General features: G+C 39.9%; 1 protein-coding gene across 1 annotated transcript in view; it reads left to right on the top strand.

Moving 5' to 3' along the window:
• The window catches only part of LOC114364593 (E3 ubiquitin-protein ligase RNF123), a 33,253-nt gene extending 13,349 nt beyond the window's left edge, over positions 1-19,904 (top strand). The window contains exons 16-36 of the mRNA XM_028320798.1: positions 674-793; positions 1,085-1,191; positions 1,477-1,584; positions 1,749-1,837; positions 5,200-5,305; positions 6,224-6,371; positions 6,707-6,806; positions 6,997-7,091; positions 7,448-7,597; positions 8,053-8,150; positions 8,219-8,289; positions 8,517-8,645; positions 9,175-9,337; positions 9,620-9,757; positions 12,476-12,549; positions 12,848-12,987; positions 16,661-16,846; positions 17,268-17,438; positions 17,742-17,850; positions 18,486-18,678; positions 19,715-19,904. Coding sequence (XP_028176599.1) covers positions 674-793; positions 1,085-1,191; positions 1,477-1,584; positions 1,749-1,837; positions 5,200-5,305; positions 6,224-6,371; positions 6,707-6,806; positions 6,997-7,091; positions 7,448-7,597; positions 8,053-8,150; positions 8,219-8,289; positions 8,517-8,645; positions 9,175-9,337; positions 9,620-9,757; positions 12,476-12,549; positions 12,848-12,987; positions 16,661-16,846; positions 17,268-17,438; positions 17,742-17,850; positions 18,486-18,678; positions 19,715-19,811 — 2,592 coding nt within the window. The 3' untranslated portion in view covers positions 19,812-19,904. The remainder of the gene's footprint in view (positions 1-673; positions 794-1,084; positions 1,192-1,476; positions 1,585-1,748; positions 1,838-5,199; positions 5,306-6,223; positions 6,372-6,706; positions 6,807-6,996; positions 7,092-7,447; positions 7,598-8,052; positions 8,151-8,218; positions 8,290-8,516; positions 8,646-9,174; positions 9,338-9,619; positions 9,758-12,475; positions 12,550-12,847; positions 12,988-16,660; positions 16,847-17,267; positions 17,439-17,741; positions 17,851-18,485; positions 18,679-19,714) is intronic.
• Positions 19,905-20,298: the final 394 nt, after the last annotated feature.

The raw sequence follows: 20,298 nt of genomic DNA, 5'->3' as shown, positions 1-20,298 counted from the left end.
AGTAATATTTAATCATTTTTACAATTCAGAATTATTACGAAGTTTAAAAAATGAAAGTTCTGGTTTTGAAGATGCCGAGTTCAAGCAGCCGTATACTACGCAATACACTCGTGGCATGTTTTTAAAAATACAGCGGACAGCGCATGCAATAAAATTATTATTAAAAACAACGCGCGCGACACTCGCGACGGATGGACTGCGAGGTTCGCTTAGAGCTCGTGTAAAGCGTGCGTCTGTGTGCGTGAGTCTGATTTCGAGCGTTTGTATGAAGCTTCCGTACTGTTTTATTTATCTACTGTGACATAATTGCGCTCGAGCGATAAGGATGGGTAGCTAGGGGTCATTGGTTAAAATTCTACGTGCTCACGGACCGGGCTTTAGACGCAGGCGATCGCGCGTTGACGCGCGCTTTGACAGCTTTGTAACGTCTGTTGATTGTTCAGATGAGCGCGCGCTTCCATCGCAATAGCTTCTTCCACGTCCATTTTCGAAGCTCTATCTAAACAGACTGACGAGCTCCTCGCAACGCGCGTTAGCGCTTGTCATGTGAACTCTTTATAAATTTAATTCCGCGTTGACCTGCGTTAACGCGCGTTACATGTGAACATAGCCTAAACAAATACCTAATAATAAATTAAATTAATCCTCTACAATCATGACGTTTTTTCCAAAGCTGGAGTTTCTCCTGATTCTCTTGGATAACACGGACGGCACTAACATGGTACCTTCCACCCGCAAGATCTTCCTGGAGAAGTTCCGAAGATACATCATGGATAACTGCATATTGGACATGGTGAGTATATACCCCATGATACCCCATAAGGGGAAGCTTATACGTACGTCCCACTGTGTAGGATGGTATCACCACGATGGACCTCTTGGGCCTAACAACCAACTCGGCGGAAATGGAATATCCCCAGGTTGTAATGGGTTCAAGTTATGAATTAACTATTTTACCGGATAATTTTATTCCCGTGATCTGAGATCTAGTCGATTTCGAATTCTCTTTTTTAGACCAAAAGCACTTAACTCTTTCTTCTTCTTTCAAGAAATATAACGCCGCATGACTGATTAATATTTCCAGAGATTATTCAACATATCCCGCAATTCACCCGCCATATCCTGGTGCTGTCACGCACGGCTTCTCACAGCTGTTCTCAAACTGTGGGGAGACAACCCCATAGGAAATCCGTAAGTAAAAGTACATTTTTATGGCACTTATGATGACTGACGCTTTGTCACGGGACTATTCCCATCTCTTGTTCCCATCGCTGCAAGTCCAGTGAAGTGAAAGTCAAGTTTGTCCCGGGAGAAAGATAAACTGTAATTGGACCCGCAACGAAATTAATCAGATGAACATAGAAGTTCGCAGTTAAGACGTCTTCTTTGTCAAGGTTCCGTACCCAAAGGGTGTCAAGGGAACCCTACGAGTTTTATTCAACTAGGTACTTTAATCTTATTAAATAAAATTTTCAGGCATTTACCGCCACATCTTCCAGCGAGGACGTTCATAGACGGAGAATTGGATTTCTACAACGTCGACAGATTGGGAGGCGTTCTGCCGTTTCTGGTTAGGACTTTACGGTAAAAAATACTCATTATTACTAAACCAATTGTCATTACTTAACCAACCATATTCAAGGCTGTTTATAAACACAACTAACTATAAATCGGCAGTAGATACAATAGTGATGATTATATTCCTAAAATAAAACTTTATTGATTAGAGAGATGTTTTGTTTTCTTAGACAGGATCTAGTCAACGTGTTGGGAGAGGACAATCCCTTCATACAAAGCTTCGAGCCGAGCTACAACCGGGGCGGGGGTATTGATACAGGTACACTGATATTCTCGTAATCATTAATACACTTAATATACATTAAAAACACTTATACCTATTAACGTATGAGTAAAGTATTTAACTTATCCATTGTCTGTTATCAAAAACTCAGCTTATTTATTGAATAGATGTGCGCTCTAAGAACTCTATCCAAGGTGTACTTAGTTGTAGGCTCGTTGTACGTCCACACTTGACACCGCGCGAGCAGACGACTCGGCTTGCGCTCAGCTCGTGATCGTCACATTTAACATAGACCTACCTCTTATCTACTTATTTTTTCTTTTAAAAATATTATTAGTAATTTTTCACTACACAAATTACTAATAGTCCCGTTAACCCCTCGTACTAAGCTAAATATTTTATGCTTGTATCACGACTCACGAGTGAGCTCGACACAATAGTCGAGCGGCGGCAAGGACCGAACCCGCGAATTCCGGATCACGAGTCGGCCAGTCCGATCCCTTCACCGTTCGGCTATCGTGGCTTCAAAAATTTAAATTTTACATGATCATACCTGCAATATCAAAAGTACTCATAATGACCAATATCAAACGAGTTACCGAGCCAAGTAAATACCCTAAAAAATTCAAATTAAATTCAAATGGATTCCCGTAAACATCCGCGAAATGAGCCTTTTATGATTTCCCACGAACGAATTACGGCGCGTCCCGATCAAAAGAGTCGATTAACTCGCACACCCGGGATCACCGAGCAGGGAAGACCTTCCTGTGACGTCACGAGATTAAAATCCTTGCCGAATTTGGAATCGTTCATTTTCGATGAAAAAACCGGTAATAACTTTGGTTCAAATCCGGATCGAAGAACCAACTTTGTAGCCGATTTCAAAGCATCAATACTGATATTTCATTTACCAGAGGATTACTTCATGCGTTTTTTTTTCTAAATCTCCCGTTATTATGAACCTACAAACTTGAATACCTAAAGCTAAACTTTGGTATTTTCATAATTAATAGAAAAACACTGTCTTTAAATTTTACCCTCAGATTTTCCACTGGAATTTCAATTAAAAGCAAATTACCCTCAGAACATTTTTCGATGCGAGAAAAGGTTTCATAAAGGCTTTTCGATCCCAAAGAGTCAATCAACTCGTATCCAATAAAACCCTAAAAAAGACCGCCAGTATAAACCTTTGAGAAGCGCCTTTAATCTATCTAAAAATATATTTATAGGTCTAACTTGGTCAGTGCCTGTGGTGAGGCTGAGGGACGGGAGGGGTGACATTGACATATAGGGACGTTAGCAAATAATTCTGAAGATCTGAAGTCTCGCTGTCTTTTGACGTTACAAAATAGTGATGTACAGTAGGCGCGCGAGTTTATGTCCATCCTGAGGAATGCGGTAGTACTGTTACCTAACTAATTATGCTAATGTCGATCGATATCGATAATTATTACCAATTAAGTAGGTCAACCTTTTCTACTTATTCCATATTTTTTGCAACTTATAAGTAAGTATAAGTAAATAAGTAAGGCCCCGATGGACATGAACTCGCGCGCCTACTGTACAAGACTCGAGGCGTCGAGTCCTATTTTTGAAGCCTCGAGGCGGAATGGCAAGACTCAGTGAGCTCGGTAGGCTCGGTGCCCCGAGCTTTGCCGAGCTGCGAGCTCTCTGAGCCATGCCTCGAGGCTTTAAAACAGCTCGAGCCTTCTAAAGAGCTCGAACCTTCAAAAGAGCTCGAACCTTCAAAAGATCTCAAACCTTCGAAAAAAATAAAATAACATCACCTACATTGATTTTTATTATAAGATTCTTAAAATTTACTAATATTTTATTTTGTTAGGAAAAGTTATAATTCTAATCGTATGTAGTCATTAATTGATTTGTGTCCTTTTGTAAAAAACGTTTTTCAAATATGTATTTTATTGTAGGTATCAGAATTTCTGCAGTTTTATTAAATAGAACGATCTTAACACAAAAGTTAACTGGGCTTTCAAAAAGGCTCGAGCTCTGCGAAAGACTCCAAGCTTCATACAAACGAGGCGAGCCCCGAAAAAGGCTCGAACTCTAAAAAAGACTTCCGAGTCGTCGAGCTTCATACAAACGAGGCGAGCCCTGTAAACGACTCTGAGCTCTCGGCAAAAGGACTCGGAAGCTTCGAGCCTTGTACATCACTATTACAAAAACACCCTCCCGTGCCGCTGCCATACCTCAGGCACTAGCTGAGCTAAGTGCTAGATCTAAAGTATATTTATTTTCCAAAGCATGTTACAAAACATCAAAGAGATGTCAGATTATTGATATTGAGTTCATCAGAGCCCACATTTTATCATTTCAGTTTGATGATAGAGTTCTTATTCTGTTTGGTCATATAAACCGAATATCTATTAAAAGATGAAAGGAAAATAATAATTCCCAGGGTTCAGTAAAAATTTCATCAGTTTAAGGATCTAATGCCTTTTTCGACATAGTTTAAAAATGCATAATATTATGTGCTCTGGTAATTACTTGACACTAGCAATCAACAGATTACAGATCTAATTATGCAGTTAGTTTAATTGATCAGTTTAAAAATTAAGAAGTAGTTATTTCCAGTAGGCTACCTAAAGATTCTCTACCACTTAAGTAGGTACTTGAAAGTCTTGAAAAATAAACGTTACATTAATCTAAAATCGAAATTAAAACCGAACATACTTTTTCGTCCGAAATTACAGAAAATTTTCCTTTTGGAACGAACCTTTGATGTCGAGCAGTCGATTAATACCGCCCTTCGATATGTACAGCGCACAGCAGTCATTTGTTGCAAATTCAACCCTATTCCGAAGACATAAGATGGCATAGTCTAGCTTGGTGTGCTCTCTGTACCTGTGAGAATCCTTCACGTTGAAACAATCTTGAAAAATCACCCCTACTCCGACGGCATAAGATCCCCAGTTTCGCTTGATGTACCTGTGAATTCTCCATGTTGTCAGAATAATGTATTCCGCCCAGGTGACGCCAGGAAACGTATTGGCTTTTGATATGAAGGGGCCTTGGGGACTATTAATACGAAGACAAAATTCCTTCCTTTTTCTCCTCCATTCACAAAATTGGTACCAAATAAATAGGTAATACAAAGGTGTATGTCGCAAATATTTTTTTCATTTGGTTTTCAAATATTTTTCTAATTATTACTCCTTCGGCGCCTTAAGACTGTTGAATAAAATATCAAGATAATCCACACCGACTACACTGAAACATCTAGTCCCAAACTAAGGATAATGCATAAGGATAAGGCACTGTTTTATATCGTGACGTCACAAACAAGGTCAGGGTTTTTCTCGGGGGAGACTTCCATCAGCCATCCTCGAAAATGTAAATAATTTCGTGATCAGTGCATAAAATTAATCGTTTCGCAGGTGTAAGCGATATGACTGCAGGTTCTCCAGGCCTAGCGACCCTGCCCCAAGTCATATCCTCCATGGCGAGGTTCATGCATCAGCCAATGCCACCGGTTCCTAACAGGTAGGTAAATCTGAAGATAGATTATCTAGCTATCTGTCACCCTCGCTCATCATGACAGAACTTGGACATGAATGAGAAAGACACGAAACTAAGAATAGTGTGTGTGCTAACGAACTTCTATTTTATGGGTTGAAACTTGAAATAACAGAGGTTAATTAAATGCTAGTGTCAGACTCCATGTAACACCATAGGCATTTGACATGTCTTAATAATAATTATGTGGGATGTTGACTCGACGATCATTGTCCCGATAGTTGTCTCGGCGAACGGGCTAATAGCGAAGAGCTTCGACATACATCTAAAGAAGCTCTCGCTAAATGGTTGGCTCAAGGGTCAGATTCAAAAGGCGGTGATCCTCAGCACGGCACGCATTGTCCGGAGGTTCCTCAGCCTGTGACCCTGACCACCGGTAGCTTGGGCCCTGCTCCGCTACCAGCGGATTAACTATTTTTAAGTTTTTTTTTTTATAATGTATTTTTAGTTTTTTTATAATTTACATTGTAAAAAAAAATATTAAAAATAAGAAGGAAAATGAATAAAGAGATAATAATAATACATTTATTATCAGACCTTAAGAGTACCCCGACTTATGTTTCGGACGATAAGGTCGATGCAATCCCTCAATGACCTAACCAAATCGAAATGTAGATTCCACTATTCCCGCCTGTACATCGAACCTAGAATCTCCAGTCTGAGGATATGAATTCTAGTTCATTATTGCGTGCTTTGAGCTCATTAGTCGATTTTATCATCACTTAAAACCTATGTTCATGCAAAAAAGTCGATTCTTCAGTTTTGTCAGATAACACCTTTGTCCACTTACCCCTTTAATTGTCAACTGATCGGGTTTCTTGGGCTCGAATTTGTGTACTTTTAGAATAGTGCCTAAAATTAATTATTGGTTGGACTAATTTTTAGAACAACCGGCGAAACAGCGCTGGCCCTCAAAGGTACGAGGTCGATGATGCCGGGAGCAGGAGCCATCGACGTCAGGACGGCTCATCTTAGGCTGGTTGATGGACTACTGGCGCTGTACCATGGTGCGGCGGTGAAGCATGCTGAGAAGGTGGTCAATTTACTTACTGATTGTACAGTCAGCCAAAGTTGCCGAAAAGTTGACATCACAACCTTAATACAATTGTAAGAAAGCTGTGTTGCGAACTTTTTGGCTACTTGACGTGTCACGAACTATTTTCACTCTGACTGTATAAGGTTTCTGTACCAATCATCAGATCAGACTGTCCTGAACTGAAATAAGTATTGCTATGTTTGTGACACTAATTTACGAACTTTACGATGTATAGAAGGGAGGAAAACGAAAACATTTTGGATTTTAAAATGACACGAAAGTTAATTTAAGAGGCTAATTTAATTTAGTGTTTAAAGGATTATTTTTTGTAGCTATGTGAATTGAGAGATAATCAGCTGGATATGGCGGATTGTCTTCACGACATTGAGCAGCGTATTTATACTGTCACTTCTGAAATGGAGACCAAGAGAGGTAAGAGACTCACTAAGTACATCCTATCTTCTATTTCCATAGGTAAAGATAGTAGGCCTAGTAAGGGTTACTATCTCCTAAGTGATCGATCACAAAATGTAAAATTGTCTCATCGATTTTTATTATTTTTATGGTACTTGCTGACAACTTTACATACTTATTTTTATTTTTAATCTGATCTTCATTATAGGATCTAGAGCTGAACTTACAGAACAAGAAAACCTGAGAAAACAACTGATGGAGAAGATTCTTAAAGAGTTGGAACGATCCAAGTTGGTTTATGAGGTGACCTTTTAGCTTATTTTTACTCTACACATCTAAATAAATCAGATAAAGACCCTACTCCTCTTAGAGATTTCAATTAATCTGTCAAATAAGTGAGTGCTAATGAAGATTCCCCAAGCCCAACCCGTCTGGGCTGCGTGGGAAGCCAAATCCACCTTTTTACTTTGGGCAAAGATAGGACATGTTTCTTTAGTGGAGACTAAGGGCTTCAGCTAAAACTCATGCAGACGGTTCACGAGTGTCTTTATCGAAACAGCGTGTGACTGGTTCCTTTTCCATAATAATCGAGCGCTGCGTTAGTTTTAGCGTAGGTCCTAAATGATTTCGTGATGATGATGAATATAGATTGCTTCTAGGAAAAGCTAGAAGCGGGCTCGCTGCATATGGCTTGGGTGATTGGAGCGATCTGGACGAAGCAGCGGCAGTCGGAGCTGGCCAAGCACTTCTCGGGCACGCTGCACTCTCTGAGGCTTGCTTCGGACCCTGACTACGCCACTCATACGCAGGTTAAAATTCTTACCATGATATTATAAGTTGTTTTTCATCAGAAATGAACCTTCTTCAGAGAGACGTAGTTAAATCTGCAGTCAAATAATCATCGATTCCTCCTGACTTTACATGTTTCTTCATCTCAGTAGCAGGAACCTGCTATAAATATGTACATGCCATAAAACAATGGTAATCTATCGTCATTCGTAAACAAATGCGAGAAAGAATCCTCTGTAGTTCTGTTTTTACCGATGGGACAGCAAGGTTCTGGATTCGATCCAGCAGCGGAAAGCTTAGCGTGTGACGTCCACCTACAAGGTGGACAAACGACCTCATAAAGGTAACAGGAAGAAGGCGCTGGATACAGGCCGCTACCAACTTGTTAAAGAAGTAATTGGGGGAGGCCTATGTTTAGCAGTGGACGTCCTGTGGCTGAGATGATGATTATGATGATGAGACTTTCCATTCTTAGGTGGCCAGCAAAGAAATCTTGCCCGGCAAAAGTTCTATCCTTGGTGGAACGAGCTACGCGTCTCTCCAGCTGGAGTATACATCCAGCTCTGATCAAAGGTAACCCTTTCAAGTTACTGGACTCAAATTCTTAAGATTAATTAGTTCTTATTTCAATTATTACTTAGTCCTCAGAGCCCGACATCAAGAGCACCCACACCTCGCATCGGATCCAACTCACAAATGGGAAACCCGAGCCGTAAGTACCTACCTACAGAATATGGACTAGTATTTAAACATGCCACGAACTGTTCCTATGACGAAGGAATTTTGATTATGTTAACCTGTTGTCAATATTTAAAATTAAAGACGTTTCATTACATAGATAACACAAGTTATAATTTCACATCACAAGACAATAATTTCACAGTACATGAAGTTCTGAAAGACCTAGGATGTTTATGAAAGATGCTTTGGTTTTACTAGAAGGAGGAACAGAATTTGCGGACTCGCTGTTCGCGTTTGTACCGGAGTACCACGTGGACGCGATGCTGGAGCTGTGCAACACGTTGCGGCTGTACATGCATCCGACTGTACCGGTGCAGCAGACACCAGGTACCTAAATACTAGAAAACAACTACACCAGGAAAATAAAAATGTTTATTTCAAAATATTTCTGTCATGTTCTATAAGGGTAGTAATGAATGTATCATAATTTATTAGTCAGATATAGGTCACCTTAGGCCCGGTTTCTACCCAAATGTAGAAGAAGAGAGATTTGAATAACCAATCAGATTTTCAAACCGAAACGGAGGGGTAAGGTGATGTGGAAAGAACGAAATCTGATGGTTATTCAAACACATCTCCTCTCCTTTCCACTATTAGTGGAAACCGGGCATGGCGTCTGACATAGCTGAACGACGTTATTTGTTTTCGGACAGGTTAAATGGTATTTATTTAATACAGAGATTTTTCAATTTGTCCTTGCACGACATGGACTTCAAATCTAAGACCGACAAAATCCCACTCTCCAACCATTGCCTACACTACGAAGATGGTAGTACTGCCAGTTAAAGTCCAGGCTTGGTTCTTCAATTTCCATCAATCAAAATGATCCTTTTCTATTTTCTCTCTTTTCTACCAGAATGGGAAGAGCTGGTAGTCTCGTGCGCAGCGTTCCTCTGCTCGGAGTTCGCGGACTCCCGCATCGTTCTAGCCAGCACAAGAGAATCTCTGGTCCAGACCCTGGCCTCCTTCGCCACGCAGCCTGCCACGATGAGGGCTATAGAGAGAGTGCCTGCCAAGCAGTACGTTTGTAGCTTTCGCCTTTGAAGTTCGTTCGTTTCAGCCGAATGACGTCCACTGCTGGACAAAGGCCTCCCCCAATGATTTCCATAAAGACCGGTTCTGCGCCTCTCGCATCCAGGCACCTCCCGCGACCTTCACCAGATCGTCGTTCCACCTAGTGGAGGCTTGCCCTCTACGTCTTCCGGCTCGTAATACTTTGTGAATCCATAAATAATTATTACTTTAAATCGGTTTGCTGTTAGTCAACGCCACTTCTACCATAAGCTAATGTCTCCCTGTAGACAGATGTGCATGGTGGAAGAGTTAGTGCGTCCGTACCAGAACCGCGCGTGGGCGCAGTCCAACTGGGTGCTGGTGCGCTTCTGGCACGGCTCCGGCTTCGGATTCCGGCATCGGCAGTGGCCACATTTGGCCGCCAAGTAAGTACAGCCTAATGAAGGGCATCTACGACCTCGTCAAGTCTAAGATTTTAGCCCAAGGAAGTGACAGCTGGACAAATGCCTCCTCTAAGGATTTCCACAACGATCGGCCTGGGACGCCCGCATCCAGGAGCTTCCTGCATTCCCTGCAGGTCTATTAGTCTACCTTTAGGAGTGGTCTCGATCGGAATACGTTCCAAATTCGTCAAATACGGATATAGAAAACTACCAGAGAAATCAGATGACGGATATTGGATACCTACTTTGGACCGTGGAGTCACGGATTTGGAGCGGGATAAAAACGCTTTTACTTATTAATTTACTTATTTGGACAACTAACAAGACAAACTTGGATGCAAAGGAATAAACTATTTAGAACTAAAATAGACTTATCTAAAGATGTTTTATTTGAATTCTAAGTTTTATAAGCTCAATTGAAAAGTTCTTTAATTAATTTAACTACGCAAGACTCTTTGTCTTTCTAATTTACTGGAAAAAAGTTGGTAAACAATAAAACAATAAATCATCCATCGAAACAATCTCAAAGAATTTATTATTATTGTTATTGGCACGGAGTTTGGGACAGCAGTTGAGCCAGTTTCGATAATCTACCGCGTAAATCAAGGGCGGGCTGTCTAAAGAGTGAAGCGAACTTTGTTTTCATAACCGACGAACTCCTTATCTAGGTAGACATTTTGCGGCACATTGCAAATTGAACAGCCACTACAGCATGTAATATCAGAATACCTAAACATTTTTTACCAACTCCCGTAATACCTAAACTGCTAAACGCGAAAACGACAGTACATACCAATTTAGTTTTTTTTTTCATTATTCGTTGAAACCTGAGGAAAATTTTGAGTAGAAAAATACGAAAAACTGTTCAGCAGAAAAGTTCATGTATAAGGAGTTTTTAGGAGCTGTCTGAAATCTGAAGTCTTAATATGTAAGGTTTTACCACTGTAAGTGATATCATTTGAAAACAATCAAAAAGTAAGATTATAAATTTCTGATCAATGCCTTCCTAATTAAATATCTGCTTTCTGTTCTATTTAAGCTAGCACTTAAGAATTTCCACGTAAATAGCCACCGAAATAAATTAAGCGATATATCCTTTTGTAACTTCGCCGATTGCTTCAGAGAAATTGGTGAAACTTGGATTACTACGTCAGCCAAATCGTATTTATTACAAATCCCTATCCAACCGGGGACTTAGGAATTAAGGACAATTTCTATTATGTAGTTACACCATCTTAGGTATGCTTGTAAATAGGTAAATACAGATCGGTAACCTAAATCATTTTTGAATTAAATATTGAGTCACTTAGCAATTGTGGGTCAGTCACATAAATAAACCACCTAAACAAAATGCTCCTCCTGGGTCAAATGCACCCTTGGCTAGAATTCTCCTCTCCTGTGTCAAATGCTTCCAGTCTAGACCAGAATTTTCCCCCTGAACCAGAATGCCCCCTGGTATGCTTCTGGATCAGAATGCCCAGAATACCCCGTGCTACAGAATGTTCCCCTAGCTAGAAGGTGCGTCGATGTTGTTATGTCGTCTATCTCGTTCACTTCACTCGCAATCGCCAATATGAGCTGATAAAAATACACAACCTAGTGAGCAATATCTGAATTCAACACAGCCTGTCTAACAACGAACGAGTCACGTCAAGCTGAAATCTGGGAAATCTAAAGCGAGGTTTAGAAGCTGTTAAAGCTTCAACCACACCAACGCGTGCTGATCGCCATGGCCGGCGCGACCACTGCGCGATCATACACTCGGCATCAAATAAATCGCACCTCCCGCGACAAGCACTTATCAAACGTATGCATCCCCACTTTCCACCAACATTGATACCATTTGAAAATCTAGTTCAACTTCATTTCATTAAAGGAAAGGTTTTTACCCCAAAAATATGTCTTTAGAAGGATCCAGAGTCACTTTTTCAAAAAATAGGTAGTTACGTTTGGGCCAACTTTTATGACTATAAAACTGTTAAGTTGGGATTAATTGCTATCCATCTGTTAAAAAGGACACGTAAGATCATTATTTGGTTTTATAACCACAAAAATTGGTCTACTTGGGCCCATAGATGAGCCCCAAGTGAGGCCTTTTTTCAAGTCACATTTATGGTATCTGTTAATTGTTTATAAAAAAATTAAATGTGTTTTTCTTTAAGTTTGTTTATTGGGCTTTCAAATAACACCAATATTGTTGGGGCACCATGATTGTGTCAGAAGAAAATCTTTAAGTTCGCGTCGCGGAAGGTGCGGTTTATTTGATGTTGAGTGTATTAGGCCAATGACAGGTCGCGATGTCGATCTGCACGCGCTGGTGTAGTTGAAGCTTTACCACTGTGTAAAAAGATTCACACAATAGTGAGTAGTGACAGCTTGCGGAAGTCAACTTCTGCAAATTTTATTGCCAGTCTAAACCTCGCTTTGAGCTGTTGTAATGCTTCAACCACACCAACGCGTGCAGATCGCGATCGCCATCGCCGGCGCGATCAATGACAGGTCGCGCGGACTGTCATGGGTCGCGCGGACTGTCATGGGTCGCGCGACCTGTCATTTCCCTATGATCGCGTCGTCGATGGCGATCTGCACGCGTTGGTGTGGTTGAAGCTTAATACGTGTTATTTTTCCACAAAAATATTCAGTCTAACGTGCTAGGTCGTATTTGTAATCAGCCTAATTCAGATGGTGCTGTGCTTGCAGGTATGGTGATAGAGAGCCGACGGTAAACAACCTCGGGGCCAAGGTGGACGCCGGGCTCATGAGTCAGTGCTTTGGTAATTGTTCCTTTGGCCTTCTGTATTAAAACAGCTGTATAATTTCCCTCTTGGAAATAATATGGATGGGTAAGTACTGTCTTTCATTAGACATTATTTACCCACATAATTATGTAGCTCATAATTGGAATGTAGCTAAGTAGTGTTTTGCGTCGACCTTGTTATCCATAAATCAATAGGTACCATACCATTATGTTACAGAGAGTAGTACAGAAATCCAAAAATATCACTCACAACAAGAAACTTTTGATTATGACCATAGAAGTCATTTATTTTCGTTTATTATTTATAATTTTAGGCCCATGTCCATCAGAGGTGATTCAGACCAGAGTGAAGGAATATTTGGCCACCCATCCTAAAGAGGCAGCGTCCTTCCTCAATTCGCTTCTGAGTCAGCTAAACTGGGCTTTCTCGGAGTTCATCACGATGATGCAAGAGGTACCTCTAAACGTTTTTCTTTTCCTCTTTAGTTGTTAATAACTAAGTGGATGGACAATCTAGTGAAGGTCACGGGAAGAGCCTGGATGCGCCCATCCTGTGCAGGACCGATGGTAGTGGTGGAAATTCGTTGGGAAGAGGCTTTTGTCCAGCCATGGTATTCTTTTGCTTGAAGCTGAGACTTGTTTCTCATGCATAAAATTTTATAAAAAAAAAAACCGACTCCAAAAAACCTACACTAAAAAGTAGAAAAATAATTACTAATTACCTACTTATTTATTAGGACGAATTATTAATATTTATGTAGGTATACCATAATTGATACTTTTGGAGTCGGTGCCAAGATTATGAAACATGTAAAGTTTGCCTGCACCGACTCCAAAAGTATCAATTATGGTATACCTACATAAATATTAATAATTCGTCCTAATAAATAAGTAGGTAATTAGTAATTATTTTTCTACTTTTTAGTGTAGGTTTTTTGGAGTCGGTTTTTTTTTTTTTATAAAAGTTTACTTATTTCTTGCTTTTTAGTTAACTAATTATTACCTTGATGTTACCACTGAAGGTAGGCAGTACATTGAGACCATATTCTTCATGTCTAGTGTAAAATAATATTCCCTACAAAATACAGGTTACCATATAGGAAACCTAAAAATTTTATAAAAAAAAAAACCGACTCCAAAAAACCTACACTAAAACGTAGAAAAATAATTACTAATTACCTACTTATTTATTAGGACGAATGATTAATATTTATGTAGGTATACCATGATTGATACTTCTGGAGTCGGTGCCAAGATTATGAAACATGTAAAGTTTGCCTGCACCGACTCCAAAAGTATCAATCATGGTATACCTACATAAATATTAATAATTCGTCCTAATAAATAAGTAGGTAATTAGTAATTATTTTTCTACGTTTTAGTGTAGGTTATTTGGAGTCGGTTTTATTTTTTTTTTATAAAATTTTACTTATTTCTTGCTTTTTAGTTGACTAATTACCTTGATGTTACCACTGAAGGTAGGCAGTACACTGAGACCAAAAAAAAATGGTTCATAATCGGCGGAGTAAAAAAGTTCATCCCCAATTTTCCACCCTTGGGGGTGAAATATTTTCTTCAAATAAATTCGCATAAAACCACCCTTTTGATACCTATTCAACAAAAAAATAATCGTTCAAATTGGTTTATAATCGGCGGAGATATTGCGTATAAAAAAGTTCATCCCCAATTTCCCACCCTTGGGGGTTGTTTTTTTTATTATTAAATTTGAATGGGACCACCCTTGAGGTATTACCTATACGCCGAAAAAATATTTGTTCAAATCGGTTCATAATTGGCGGAGCTATCGCGTAACAAACATAGAAAAAAAAAACATACGGGTCGAATTGAGAACCTCCTCCTTTTTTGAAGTCGGTTGAAAAGACCTTAAACCGTCAGCCCACCTTAAAACATGAAAGAATACAACTATTGGTCTATTTGTACTTATAATATTTAAAAAAGAATTATCCTACAACTCCTAAGCATTAACACCTTCGCTGCCAGCCTAAAAATGGCACTGTTCCGTTCGGGCCATGGGGGACAATGATGGGCGACACTTTAACTTTCCGTTCGGGCCGCGTCGGACAATGATGACCGCGAGTCAGACCTATGTTTAAACCTCTGTATTGAGCCGATGGACAGCATTTCTTCAATAATTCTCATATAAGCTGACCCGCGCGGCTCCCAAGATTAGTGTACGTCGCTTGGTTCTCAGGTAAAGCTCGGACTTAGAAAAAAAAATGTGGATAAAGGTAGCGCAATAAAACATGGTAATTATACAATGCATTTTTGCAAATTTATCAACTTTTTAGCAAGATAATAACGGTTTATTAATTAAAACATATCGATTACTTATTTTATATAATTTATAATATGCAGGACAATAAAAAAAATCACTTTCATTGTTGAACAACCACTTTGTATGAAGGGTTGGTACAGGTACTAAGTTCTTTGTACAGCTACAAAACTTATGCCATTTAAAACCTTATTAGTGGCATAAATTATTGTACTTATTAGATGCTTACACCTAGCAGGATTGTCGAGAAAAATAGATTTGTTTAATGTATGAAAAAAACATTTTTTCTCTTATCGATACTCTATTCTAGAACTTTTTTTATTATTCATGTAGGTCAAATTATTGGCATGTTAAATCAGCTATGTCATTATAATTATTTTTAATTTTAAGTATATTTTTAAATATTATTTGTAGATATACTGACAATTCAATATTGTTTTGAAAAAAGAACCGATCGAAAGTGACACTACAGTGATGGATGAAAAATTCAAAATACAGTCAAACAATTTCTAAAACGTCAAGTCGCAAAAATTGGATTAATAACCCAGTTGTTAGTAGCACCTTCCTGTAAATTTCATAATTATATGGCTGTCCAACGAGGCAAAAATGGGAACTAATAGTTCAGTATTGATAGTAGCGCCTTCCTGACAATGCCATAGCTGGGACGGCTCAGTTTTGGACAACTTTTATACGAATTATTGATAAATTCAATTTTTTAAATAAAATTTAAACCTTTTTTAATTAAAACAATTTGAAAAAAATCACTTTTAGCGTTCCTTTTACGGTATCATCGATTTATTTATTATTATTTTTAATCACTATTTAAGACTTATCCTGCTAGTTTCGTTTCTCATTTTATACCTTATAATATTCCTATTTATGCGTAATATAATATATCAAAAATCTACCAATGTAAAACTCTTTATTTTTTTGGTTGTTCTCCTTTTTTTTTGGATGCGAGCGGGGATGGTCGACAACATGACCGCGTGGCCCTACGGAACGGATTTTCGAATTTTCGCTCGCTGGGGCCATGGGGGTCAATGATGTCCGACGCTTAATAATTCGATGTAGAGACTCAAAAACAACTATATGTTAATAAAACCCTTTATTTATGTTTATAATGTAACGATTTAACAAAAAAAAACAATCGACGAAAATTGAAAAAAATTGAAATTTTTACTTGGCCTGGTAGGAAAGTGCAGTGTCGGACAACATTGACCGCGTTGGCGTTCAATGTGTTAAGGAGTTGTACCTACCATGACCAGTTTTTCTTCAAATTCGCATGAAACCACCCTTTTGATAATACCTATTCAACAAAAAAATAATCGTTCAAATTGGTTTATAATCGGCGGAGATATTGCGTATAAAAAAGTTCATCCCCAATTTTCCACCCTTGGGGGTGAAATATTTTCTTCAAATTCGCATGAAACCACCCTTTTGATAATACCTATTCAACAAAAAAATAATCGTTCGAATTGGTCTATAATTGGCGGAGATATTGCGTATAAAAAAGTTCATCCCCAATTTTCCACCCTGGGGGGTTGTTTTTTTTATTATTAAATTTAAATGGGACCACCCTTGAGGTATTACCTATATGCCGAAAAAAGATTTGTTCAAATCGGTTCATAATTGGCGGAGTTATCGCGTAACAAACATAGAAAAAAAAATACATACGGGTCGAATTGAGAACCTCCTCCTTTTTTGAAGTCGGTTGAAAAAAGATAGACTTTATCAACCCTTTTTGCTCATTCCACTTCACATTTTCCCTCACACAATATATTAACCGACCATTGAAAATCTAAATCAAAACAAGTCTTGTTGTCCCTTTTCAAAGATGGACAGAGTGAACGTAGACGCACACCTGGAGTCTCGGCAGATCAAGCTTTGTGCGACGTGCTTCGACCTCTACCACGGGCTGGCGCGAGCGCTGGAGATGACCTTGTGTCTGGTACCGGAGCTGCTGAGCAAGCCTGAGGCTTGTGACGCTCAGAACGAGCTGTTGCTGGGCAGGACTTGCCAGGTACGCTTGCTTTCTTTAGGGATCAATACTCTAGGTACTCGTAGCTCTATTTTTATTGCTATTTTTTGTTGAAACCAACAAATACACATATTTGTAGACAGTAATAATGTCTTATGCCTTAGCAGACCCTGCTGCCGCATAGAGTTAGAATTAAAAATGTCGATATCCATAAATACCGTCAGCTTCTTGGTATTTTCATCAGTATTCTTCTGGATCTTTTTATTTTAAACTCTATTAAGATCCTAGACTTATCAAAGGGTAAGTTTATGACGGGCTAGCTTAAACGGCAAGAGCCCCAATCGCGGGCAATACTGGCTCTAAGAGGACCAACTTATTTGACGCTGAAAAAGTGTCTCCTTGAAAGAAAGATCATTATGAACAGGCAAAAACAAACTATATTAAGTAGACCTATTATGTCTAGATACTTATGGCAGTAGTCTCCCGCGTCTGCGTGAGAGGCGGCGGCGGCGCCAGCTTCGCTCGCCTCATAGCGAGAGGCCTCCCAGACACCGACCGAGTCCATTATTACGTTGCGCTCGCGCCGGTCGCCGGCTGTCTCATTGGAGTTCTGGATCCTAGACTACCTTGTGACGTAAGAATATAAAGTTTGTCATCCAAGATTTTTAATACCTATATCGTCATCATCATCATCATATCAAGTCATTATAATCTACTACAAGAGTACGACCCTCTAATCTACCAGAGGCAATGGAGGAGGAGGCACGCTACCACTCCCTACGTTGGTTTTGCATGTATCTGTCCCTTTAGCCGCATTTTACGACATCCACTAGAAAACTAGTGACCTAGTGGATCACTCCTAATTTTGCGAGAACCACATGGGAATCCTATTTGTTACTTCCGCTATTTATGGTACATCGTAAAACATATTTTTCAGCATATCGAAAAGGTAACGAAAGCTCTCGTGACAGAACCACTCTTCCGCATTGACGGCCTCGAGTTCATGCTGGGGAAAACAAGAGACCGGCAGTTCTCGTTCCAAAAATGTTAGTTATATTTGCTTCTTTTCGATATTATTAGCTGGCTTAAAATTAATGTATACTTTTTGCTTAGTTTCATCAGGTTATTTTACACCCGTATTCACAAACGATAGCAATTCGAACGCACAGCGTTGAATAGATCTCTGTGATTGGTTCGTGTGTGAGTGACCCTGTGCGTCCACGCACTGTGAGACCTCATAGTAATGTTTGTGAATACGGGCGTTAGTCTCTACGTTAGGACGTTTAGCTAAGCTTGTATAGCTGACGAAATTTCCCAGTGTTAATTTAATATAGTTTGCACACAACTGTGGAAAATTGCAACAGCTAAAGCCTGGTCCGTGAGCACGTAGAATTTTGTCCAATGACCCCAAGCTACCCATCCTTATCGCTCGCGCGTAATTATGTTGCTGTCGCGCTCGCACACTCACTGCGGGCGCCCGTCGCACAGTCGCGACAGCACGTGCTCACGGACCAGGCTTTAGTTATGCAAACTAACTTAGCTTTTGTTCTGCAACTCGCATACATCTTACCTTACTTGTATTATAAGTAAAGACATCCACTGAAACAGCAGGGGCTATGCCATCCTACCCTGCCAAAATCACACGGCACTAATTTACTACAGCTTAAACTACCCTCTCCAGACCCTGAAGACGTGACCCAAGACGAGCTCAGAGCCCTCGAGGGTGTAATAGACCGTCTGCGGCTGACGAAAGAGGCGATACTCAAGGCGCGCTCTCCCGGCTCCAGCGGAGCGCAGTCCGACCTGCTGTGTACTATATGCTATGCAAGAGTCGCTGATACAGCCTTCGCGCCTTGCGGACACCACTCTTGCAGGTTTGTCACTAATAAACGTCAATTTTGTTCTACAAATAGACTTTTATAGGCGTTTTACACGGCCCAGTAGGTATTACTTTAAACTTTCAGTGTGGCAAATCCTTCCATGTCCAAAGAATGAATTACTGACCCGAGTCCACTGCGGCAAAAAATCCGCGGGATAGTCCAAAAAAAATAGCCTGAGTCAGTGTCTGAAGTATGGACGTCAAATGTCAGCGAAACTTCAGATTAGTATCCTCTGTCACGTCATATTTATGTCAAAGTCACCCCTCCCAAGCCGCCGGCTACCAACAAAATGTATGCAGCTTTGCGCAAGCAAACGGACACCAGGTGAGTAACTCTCTATAGAGCTGCATACAATTTGTTGGTAGCCGGCGACTGGTTGCGCCGCCATGGTGTCCCGGTGAAATATAGCCCTAAACGGTAAGCAAATACGCGCGCGATATTGTTTTTCTGTGACAGACAAAATTCCGATTTGTATCCTGTGCCTCGTCATATTTATGTCAAAGTCACCCCTCCGAAGCCGCCCCCATACCTCAGGCAATGTCTAAATTAATCTATAGGAAGGAGTCGTCAAACCCGCGTTTCTCTCGGATGTCGAGTCAGCCAGTCCGACCCCTTCACCGTTCGGCTATCGTGGCGTGGCTTCAGTTTTGTCGCTTGACGTTGACGTGCCATTTACCATGCCTTCTAGTGGTGCATAATCTTTTCTTAAAGGTTTTAAACCTTTGTTTGTCACCTGCATCCGCTTTGCAATGGAGGGAAGTCGAACCTTAATTTCGAACTCCTCCTATGTTCTTCTGATTAATTTCGTTGCGGGTCCAATGACAGTTTAACTTTCCCCCGGGACAAACTTGACCTTCATTGGTTGGGTTTTTGTGGCGGTCAAGCTGTAGATCCTGGCTACACAGGAGTTGCAGTGGTGGGAACGAGAGGTGGGAATAGTCCCGTTACCATGCCTTCTACTTGCTTCCAGCAAGTATTGTCGACCAAAATATTATAAGTACATGGAACAAATATGTTTTTATTGTTTTAGAGCCTGCATAATGCAACACCTCCTGAACTCCAAGCAGTGCTTCTTCTGCAAGGCAGAGATCGAATCAGTCAGGGATATGGAGCCCGCCAACAATTAGGTGGATAGATTTTGTATCATTTATTAGCAAAACTAGACTGGATTGGCTTTGAAGTGATGAAGATGATGAAAGATTAGAGAAGCTATTTTGACAATGTAGAACATTTGTTTTAAAAGGTTCTATTAAATATTTTAAATCATTGCCTCTGTCTTTTTTTATTATTTTAATGCAATCGACCTATTTTCATGTTTCTGCAAATTCTCTGTTAAATATTCAGAATTTCAGAGCGTTTACCCAACTGTCCAAAAATTCAGGTTTTATAAAAGACTGCTTACTAGTATAATCAGGCCTGTTCATCTCCGCGAGTTTACATCGAAAACAAAACACGCACGATTGCCCCCTACAAGAGTACAGGCCTCACATACGAGCGAACATTGACTCACGCATGCGTATTCTTGTGTATGATGGAAAAAAATAAAGAAAATGGTGTACTAAATACTGTGCAGTATTTAACTGCCTAAATAATAATAAAAACACAGAATGTACT

This window comes from Ostrinia furnacalis, unplaced genomic scaffold (assembly GCF_004193835.3).
Source record: "Ostrinia furnacalis isolate ACB-3 unplaced genomic scaffold, ASM419383v2 OfSCF7452, whole genome shotgun sequence".
In the NCBI taxonomy this organism is placed as follows: Eukaryota; Metazoa; Arthropoda; class Insecta; order Lepidoptera; family Crambidae; genus Ostrinia; species Ostrinia furnacalis.
Note: the sequence above shows the minus strand (reverse complement) of the source record. Positions and strands in the feature narration are given on the sequence as shown.